Source organism: Penaeus japonicus, unplaced genomic scaffold (assembly GCF_977035675.1).
Source record: "Penaeus japonicus unplaced genomic scaffold, GWHDUDI00000001_assembly GWHDUDI00000009, whole genome shotgun sequence".
Taxonomy (NCBI): Eukaryota; Metazoa; Arthropoda; class Malacostraca; order Decapoda; family Penaeidae; genus Penaeus; species Penaeus japonicus.
Genome location: NW_028234411.1, coordinates 18,028,150 through 18,038,149, shown reverse-complemented (window position 1 = coordinate 18,038,149; position 10,000 = coordinate 18,028,150). Strand labels below are relative to the sequence as shown.

At 39.4% G+C, this 10,000-nt stretch overlaps 1 protein-coding gene across 1 annotated transcript in view; it reads right to left on the bottom strand.

Moving 5' to 3' along the window:
- Positions 1 to 3,944: 3,944 nt before the first annotated feature.
- Positions 3,945 to 10,000, bottom strand: part of LOC122244577 (peroxisomal N(1)-acetyl-spermine/spermidine oxidase) — an 18,855-nt gene continuing 12,799 nt past the window's right edge. The window contains exons 7-12 of the mRNA XM_086539795.1: positions 9,393 to 9,521; positions 8,681 to 8,911; positions 8,333 to 8,449; positions 6,641 to 6,831; positions 5,886 to 6,012; positions 3,945 to 4,202 (exon numbers count right to left, since the gene is read on the bottom strand). Of these exons, the coding sequence (XP_086395921.1) occupies positions 4,083 to 4,202; positions 5,886 to 6,012; positions 6,641 to 6,831; positions 8,333 to 8,449; positions 8,681 to 8,911; positions 9,393 to 9,521 (915 nt within the window). The 3' untranslated portion in view covers positions 3,945 to 4,082. The remainder of the gene's footprint in view (positions 4,203 to 5,885; positions 6,013 to 6,640; positions 6,832 to 8,332; positions 8,450 to 8,680; positions 8,912 to 9,392; positions 9,522 to 10,000) is intronic.

Here is a 10,000-nt window from a genome sequence, read left to right as displayed (position 1 = left end):
TGCTTTAGTAAAAGATATCTAAAAGATATCTTTATGATCGCGATGGGATTGATGCGTGGAAACAGAGTGTCAGGAACTATGCTTGATGTTATTTAAGTTTAAGGGTATGATATGTTTAATCATGTCCCTAGGTTTTAATTAAGTGATAACATGTAGGATAAAAGAAATGGAAATATATTTATAAAGATCCTTTTTTCCCCTTTCCCTTTTCTCTTCATGATGTCCCTTCTTATTCTTCGTGAAAGACATTTTTATGTATATATTACATATCTTTTTACGATTTCTTATATTTTTCTTAATATATTATAGTTGTATATTTTTTCTTCCCTTTCTCTCTGATAATTATAAGCAATTCAACATTTCAACGGATGCATCGTCTACAATGATATAAAGGACATAAACATATATATATATATATATATATATATATATATATATATTTATATATATATATATATATGTATATATATATATATATATATATATATATATATATATATATATATAAATATATATGTATATATATATGCATACTGTGTATATATTGATATATATACATATATATATATTAATATGTATATATATATCAATATATATATATGTTATATACATATATTATATATATATATATATATATATATATATATATATATATATATATATATATGCATATGTATGTATATATATATATTTATATATATATATATATGCATATGTATATATATACATATATATACATATAAATATGTGTGTGTGTATTTGTTTATCTATTCATTTATCTATGAATATATGTGTTTTTGTGCGTATTTAATTATTAATGTATATATAAGATCGTGTCTGGCATTCCTAGCGAGTATTTTTTTTTTCTTCTTCTTCTTCTTCTTCTTCTTTTTTTTTTTTTTCTTCCGAAAGGTCGTTATCCCTTTGACTTACATGCCACTTCCGTGCACATTTTCCTTTTTTTAAATAAAGGTAATGGAGGCGTGTTTGAGTTTGTTAGGGATGTCAGATCATTGACAGAATTAGATGTTCAATAATGGTTTTTTTTATGTTTTCTTTGCGCCAAAAAGCTAACAATTTTCTATCCTTACCAAAATGAAATATCATATATGTTAGCGGGCAAGAATAATTATAATTTACACTGTCAGTCGCCACCCATTGTTTAAGAAAGTCTTATTAAACAATTTGAAACTTTATTAGTGAATTGTCAAAAGACTTGTTTTTACCGGAGTTTTCTTGTTAAGTATTAAGTATCATTTGAATAGCATTCTATTAGTACTTTGAGGTTTTTAAAATCGTGTGATGTGTGTGTTAGTGCATTTAAGATCATATTAAACTGTTCTTGAATAACAATCATCTAGTACTTATGATTATGCGGTGTTTACGATCATGTTATGATGTTCGAAAATAATAGCAATGTGGTGTTTCTAAAAATAAATTCGGTGTTATTGGAAAGGACACCTAAATACTTCAAAATCTTACCTCAACCTCCATTAGGAAACATTTCCGCTCCTTTTCCATCGCAGATTGATGAGAAAGACGCCAGAAAAGTATATGGAATCAGTAATTCCAGGAGCTACACCCTTCCAGCACTTCTCGAAAAAAGGACGCAAAAATCGGAAAATCAGATTAACCAATAAGAACCGTACTTACAGTGACGATGAGCCAATCAGATTTGTTATTAATAGATAAGCACGTGACAAGAAAACGGTAGTTGACATTCATATCACTTCCACCAGCCAGTGTATAGGGAGAGATAAACGTTTTTTTTTCTGCGAAGTATAATAAAAATAACGAAGACAGCTTGATATATTTAGCGAGATGGCGGTGTACGATCAGCTGATGTCAGTTGTCCACACCCTGGCCTTTGCAATAATAACTTTAGGGTAAAATTGTATCCAAAATCGTACTAGGTCAATGCATTTTTTTTTTCGGGCTCTACACATAATGAAACGTGTCTGTATTAAATTTTAAGTCATTTCAGGCGATCTTTCTATAAAGTGTGGTATGGCTTTATATGTGTGTGTTTTTTGTTTATGCTGGTCAGTCTGGTTGTCAGCCGTCTGGTTAGCTCATTGGTAGCGTGTCGACTTCACATCCCCGCTGTCGGCAGATCGAGCCCCGCCCAAGCTCGTGAGCTTCCACTGTCACCTGGCGGTTACTGACGTAGCTGGGCACTGCGTTGGGTAAGGACCAAACTCAGATCGAGTCAACACTCGTTGGCACATTCTCTCACGAGTCAGCACACGTTAACACAGGCGGGCTCGCCTCAGTGCATACAAGCCCGGCGTAGCATATGCTCCGCAAATCTGGCTTATCCTTATCCTTAATCTGGTTGTCTGTGTATGTCCGTGTACCACTGCTTAAAGTGGTTGATTATTGCATGTGTGGGCTTGACTTCGAGGTCAGTTTCCCCTATGTCTTCCGAGTGTTTGTTTGTCGCTTTTCCAGTCTTCATACAAATTGGGATCAAATTGGGATCAAAGTCTCCATTCAAATTAGGATCAAATTGGGATCAAAGTCTCTATACAAATTTGGGATCGTGTCTGGATCGTAAGGGATGTTTGTCGAGAGTGTCATTCTGTCTGGTCGCTGCAAGTGGCATCGCCTGTTGATATGCAGTGACGCAATTGCGATTTTACAAGGCCCATGACAGATGTTGTAGTATCTTGTGATGGATTTTAGTACAATTAAACACACCACAAAGTGCGTGGTGTGTTTGAATTAAAGTCTTCCATGATTCATACTGCTCTGCACCTCAGGATCGGCATATTGTCAGATTCTGGCATGCAAGGTCTATTGAGGGAATGCAGTGTTGCCAGTTTGATGAGTTCTTGTTGTGTATTTCGACTGACAAGAAAATACAATTGAAATTATTGATTATTTCGTATGGAATATAGTTCTTGATGTTCCTTGTTACATTTTTTTTCTTGTGACTAGTAGAAAGAGTATGATGTGTAAATATATGTATTTAGTGAATTAGTCATATTGACCCATGGCTCTATCTAAGGTTGATGTATGGGTCGTGTTCTCGGTAGGTACGAAAGCTTTCTTTTTTATTTTGTGCTGCGCATGGTTTTATTTTATTTATTTATTATTATTTTAGCTGTATTGTGGAGAAGCGTGTTGCATTTTGGGCGTCAATTATATCTTATTTTCGTCTTTCGTGATTTCTACGAGGGGTCAACTACGCCCATTTTATTTATTCCGCCGTGTTCGGTCATAGAGGTTTTAATAAGGATGTTACCTTTAATTATTAAGAAGTTTGGGGGTCTCACCTGGGACCAAGTTGGCATCCTTTTGCTTTCAGTGCCACCCACTTTATTCGTCTGTTTTTTGTTGCTGTTTCCTAGGCTTCTTCTGGATCATTAATATTCCCTTGAGCTTGAAGGGAATTCCGTAAAGTCTTAGATAAACTTAGATAAACTCTTAGAGATTTCGGGTTACCCTTTTAAATAAAGATGCCTTTTAATAGTGCCCTCCCTTAGGACTGCACACTTACTGAATTAGTTTTAATGGTTGCTTAATCATTTAAAGACAATAACCTGTGTACACCATCTCTCTAAATTAAGCACACTCTTCTTTCCTTCTTATTTCTGCGTATTGTGCTCAAAAATGGGTATATCCCAAAGTGCAGATGGATAATTCTCGCAGTGCAACACACACACACACACACACACACACACACACACACACACACACATATATATATAAATATATATATATACATATATATAAATAAATATATATATATATATACATATATATATATACATATATATATAGATACACGCACGCACGCACGCACGCACACACACACACACACACACACACACACACACACACACACACACACACACACACACACACATATATATATATATGTATATCACAAGTATATGTATATATGTATGTGGGAGAAAAAGGGAAAAAAACACACAACATAATCTAAAACCTCTACTTGTCTCTTCAAACGAGAAATGTACCACCACCACAAAATAAGCCCGCGGTCCCTCAAACTTCACATGGCGGGACGGAGAGCGCGGGGTAAAAAAAATAGAAGCCCCGCGGTCTCTCAAATCTCAGCCGCCATGTTGCAGGGCGCGGAGGAGCCTCTTTGCCTCTCTCTCGCCAGTGCCCATTGCACCGTCGACGGTGCTGAACCTCGAGTCGCTAGTATGCTCGCCCGCCCATTGCAACACCTGCAAGAGAAGGGTGAAATGCAACTGGAATTTATGATCTATTCTATTATGTTGTTCTGTCTCTTGAAGGATTTCAGTAGTGATGGCATCATGTGACTATTAAAATGAATTATCGTTTTATATAAATATATAATAAACATCATCCTTACTTTTAAATTCACCGAAGCTGTAAGTGGCAGATTTTTAATTATTTTTTATTCGCCCTTTGCATAGTGATTTTGAAGATCAAAAGGGAGTAATGTTAATAATAATTGTTTCAATCGAAAATGAGAATGGGAGAGAGATATAGAGAGTGAGTAAGTGAGTGAGAGAGAGTGGATGAGAGAGTGAATGAGAGAGTGAATGAGAGAGAGGGAGAGGGAGAGGGAGAGGGAGAGGGAGAGGGAGGGAGAGAGAGAGAGAGTGAATGAGAGAGTGAGAGAGAGAAAGAGAAAGAGAGAGAGAAGAGAGAGATAGATTATGTTGTATTTTCCTTTATTTTCGTTGCAGCGAAGATGCATTTGAGAGAATGTTAATGATTGGCTGAATGCATCATGCTCGAATAACATATATATTTTAAGTAATTAACATCACCAATCTGTCAATCATCAAATAAATTATCATCATCGATTTGTCAAGTAAATCTTCCCTTTCATTAAAAAAGAAAACAAATAGAAATAAGAAATATATGTTGTGTATATATATATATATATATATATATATATATATATATACATAAATACATACATACATATATATATATATAAATACATACATATATAATATATATATATATAAATACATATATATATATATAAATACATACATATATATATATATATATATATATACATACATACATACATAAATACATATATATACATATATAAACACACACACACACACACACACACACACACACACACACACACACACATATATACATATATATATATATATATATATATATATATATATATATAAATGCATTCTTATAGTGATGATGGTGGTAGTTCGACCGAATGGATATGAATTAAGATGCATTATATTTATGCAATACTGTGTAGCAGGCATTCCCTCATGACCTCTTCTGCCTCTAGCCTGCAGGTGTTTGCTATCCCAGATACGCTCGGCCAGTGAAATTTATCCTAGGTTACCTGTATCGCCATGCTAATAGTGAATATCAGTAAGTGCAATCAACAGGAGTGATCAGAACAGGATAGCAGAGCATACAGCTCCCCCAGCCTCGCCAGCGGGGGGCAAGCATAACTATCGGGCTATTTCTTTAACTACTGCAGTAAAGAGGGTCTAACTATCTGGTTACCTCATTAACTACTGGAATAGAGAGCGTCTGTTGTAGCCAGCGCCGACTACAACTAGTGACAGTGATGATGAAGATGACAATAATGGTGATGCCAATAATCAGTATGAAAAAGGAAGAAAGCTACAACCCGAAGACGAATTAAATAGAAAGACAACAAGGCCAAAAACAAAAGTAAACAGACACAGAAGTTTATACCCCCCACACAGTGATGAAGATGACAATAATGGTGATGACAATAATCAGTATGAAAAAAGGAAGGAAAACTACAACCCGAAGACGAATTAAATGGAAAGACAACAAAGCCAAAAACAAAAGTAAAGAGAGACAGAAGTTTATACCCCCCCACCCCACCCCCACCCCCCAGGAGGAAATTTTTTTACCATCTTTTCCCCGGAGTAGAGCGGCGAGCGCAGAGGGGCCCTCGAGGTGACGCCGGACTCAAACCCGGTGGTGGTGATGAGGGTGCTGTAGGAGCCTCGTACCCATGGATCAGAGCCCCATGTAGTCCTGTTGGGATGTTGGGATTTGTGACACTTAATTCAGGATAAATCTGTTAGCTAAAATTATATATTATCTTTGGATTGTGCGGGTAATGATGACGGTCTTTGTTAATTAAAAGATTTTACATAATAGGTTTTGTATCTTTTGGCCTCACATACTTTGTTGTTTTAACTATTACACCAATACCATTTCTAAGCACAACACTTGTAACATTTTCAAAAAATAACACACCGATAACATTTTAAGAATATGACACCATTTTTTAGATGTTCCATTAACAACACTTTCATTGCTTTAATCACACTCTCTGTCGTAGCGAAAAGGTCAAATTAGGTACCGGGCCTGCGAGTACCAAATGAAGTGGCAAGTGACTAATGTAAAGTGGCGAGGTGTATGTATGATTTGCCGTCAAGTCATGAGGTAAAATATATCCTTGTTTACATCAACAAATGAGTATCGACTTCTTAAAAATGACAAAAACTATATCAACACATACCGAGCTCATACAGGCAAATAAATCACACTAGTTTGAATGACCGGTAAACCAATATCCCAAGACCTCCTTAGGAACAAACAAACACATCTCAATTATCAACAAAAGACAGCTCAAGGGGAAGCGCCTTCCCTTTCTCACCTCCTGAAGAACACCGGCTCCGGAATCTCAGTCTCCGTCGTGTTTCTCAGCAACTCGAGGAAGTGAGCCTGGACCTCTTCCTCGGACAACCTCTCCATAACCTCCGAAGCCTTTCCTGTGGTGAAGGCTTCGATGGTGGCCTGGGGACTTCGGACGACACTGAACACTACGGCTACGTCGTACAACCAGGACTGAAAGAGGGAAAAACGAGAGACGCTTGTCACGCGAATGGTGAGTGACTCACTCTTTCTTTCTCTCTTTCTATGTCTTTTTTTATTCTCTCTCACTTTCTCTCTCTCTCTCTCTCTCTCTCTCTCTCTCTCTCTCTCTCTCTCTCTCTCTCTCTCTCTCTCTCTCTCTCCCGCCTCTCTCTTTCTTTTTTTTCTCTCTCCTCTCTCTCTTTCTCTCTCTCCCTCCCCCTCCCCCCCCCTCTCTCTCTCTCTCTCCCCTCCTCTCTCTCTCTCCCTCCCCTCCTCCTCCTCCTCCTCCTCTCTCTCTCACTCACTCTCTCTTTCTTTTTTTTTCTCTCTCTCTATCATTCTTTATCTTTCTCTCTCTCTCTCTCCCCCTCCTCCTCCTTCTCTCTCTCTCTCTCTCTCTCTCTTTCTTTCTTTTTCTCTCTCTCTCTCCTCTCTCTCTTTCTCTCTCCCCCTCCCCCCTCCTCTCTCTCTCTCTCTCTCTCCCTCCCCTCCTCTCTCTCTCTCTCTCTCTCTCTCTCTCTCTCTCTCTCTCTCTCTCTCTCTCTCTCTCTCTCTCTCTCTCTCTCTCTCTCTCTCTCTCTCTCTCTCCCTCCCTTCTCTCTCTCTCTCTCTCTCTCTCTCTCTCTCTCTCTCTCTCTCTCTCTCTCTCTCTCTCTCTCTCTCTCTCTCTCTCTCTCTCTCTCTCTCTCTCTCTGTAAGGCACTGATACTGATATTATGTGACCCAAGACATTGATCACGTATGACTACTTAATTCAATGCAATATCGATGGCAGTGTGTCTTGACCTGACGCATCCTGCTTCCTGTGTTCGTTTCCGCCTCGGGAACACAAGCTTTTCTAGGCAGCTGTGTTTGCTAACGGAAGCCCCGAGGCATAGAAAGTGACTAAAGATTTGTACTTAAGGACATGTAAGGACAGACAGACAGACAGATCAGGACAGAGAGGTCAGACAGACAGACTAGAGCGAACCGCTCTGACCTCTGGCCTTCGGCCAGGGTCTAGTGTATTAGAGTCCACAATAAAGACCATGGCACGTGAACGTCTGTCTTTTATCCACCGACCTACAACCAGGGCATCGAGTGGTTATAACAACTGCTCTCAGTGGTGGGTTACACTCTCTCTCTCTCTCTCTCTCTCTCTCTCTCTCTCTCTCTCTCTCTCTCTCTCTCTCTCTCTCTCTCTCTCTCTCTCTCTCTCTCTCTCTCGCTCTCTCTCGCTCTCTCTCGCCCTCTCTCGCTCTCTCGCTCTCTCTCTCCCTCTCTCTCTCCCTCTCTCTCCTCCTCTCGCTCTCTCTCTCTCTCTTTCTCTAATTTACTCTCTCCCCCTTTCTCTCTTTCTCTCATTTACTCTCTCTCTCCCTCTCCCCCCCCCCCCCCCCTCCTCTCTCTCTCTCTCTCTCTCTCTCTCTCTCTCTCTCTCTCTCTCTCTCTCTCTCTCTCTCTCTCTCTCTCTCTCTCTCTCTCTCTCTCTCTCTCCCCCTCATGCGCTCACCTTTTCTTCCGGCAGGTCGAATTTGTCCCACAGGATGTTGAGTTCGAGTGGTCCTGGGCCCCACCAAGGCTCTCCCCAACTCATCTGCACCTTGTTCGCCACGCCCAGTTCCATGCCCTGTCGCAAAAAGGGGAGAAAAAGGGGAATCAAATTATGGCATGTGGAAAGAACAATAAAAATAATTGAACACACTGACAAAGGCAGATAGATTGAACACACTGACAAAGACAGATAGACAGACAGACACACACATACACACACTAACACACACACAAAACACACACACAAACACGCACAAACACACATTTCCTAACCGACCGAAGCGACACAACCCCCTTTCATTCCTACCTCCAAGGTGTCCACGTGCTGTGCTGGCAACGGCGGTGAGAATAACTGTCCGTGACGCTCTTTGAGGTGTCCGGCCGACGCTGTGACGATAACGTGGTCGGCCATAATGGACGAACCGTCTCTCTTCACCAGGAGGACTCGGCCTTCGTCGAGTTCCCCCTCCTGGTGCTTGTCCCAGAAGATCCGACAGATGGGACTCGACAAGCGGATGTGTTTCTTGGGTATGCCAGCCTAGTGTAAAAGCAAGGGGATATGTATTTAGTATCTCTGTGTGTGTGACAGATTGTGTGTGTGTGTGTGTGTGTGTGTGTGTGTGTGTGTGTGTGTGTGTGTGTGTGTGTGTGTGTGTGTGTGTGTGTGTGTGTGAGAGAGAGAGACAGAGAGAGAGTGTATGTATATATGTAGTTAATATGTATATATATATATGTATAAATATATAAATATATATACATATATATGAATATATACACACACACACACACACACACACACACACACACACACACACACACACACACACACACACACACACACACACAAACACACGCGCGCGCGTATATGTACAAAGCCGGAAGGTAGCATTTTTAAATAATGGCCAATCCAAAGCCGTGACATCGTCAAAGAGTACTTTCAAAACACAATCCTTATCAAGAATGACGCAACAACGCAGAGGCGCCTCCCGGAAGGACGCAGACCCGTGCCTAAGCCTTGCCTTGATGTGGTTGAGCAGAGTGTCGTAACCATCGGCCCACTGGTTGTCCTCACCATATTCTTCAAAGGCCCCGGTACTAACCACTTCCGGGGTCGTCCAGTCGTTACAACCGAACGCCGAGTTCACGACCTGGTGAAGAGAGTGACGAAGAAGAAGAGAGTAATTAGGAAATTAGTCTGTTTTGATTACGTCTTTAATGGGAAAGCGAGAGGGTGTTTGTTACAGCAGTTATGATTACGAACTTGCTCAAGTATTTTGCTCAGTTCGAATTATGTCGGTTTTTGGTTTCGTGAGACTAGATTATCGAAGAACATCAGCCCTTGTCATGCACGGTGTATTACGAAGACATCCATGTATCTCTCCCACCATGAAAATTTAATTATATATCAAGCTATTTTCCATCTTGAATAAAAAAAAGTCACCCTTATTCTGGAACCATCTTCTCTGACCTTTTCATAGTGTTATTTTTTATTCATCTGATTTTTTTTTTACTTTTATTTATATATTTGTTTATCTATTTATCTATTTTTAATAAACTTTTGTAGAAATCAACAAACAGGTCTGTTACACGTCTTACAGTTTGTGACTATATCTACCGTATATTAACA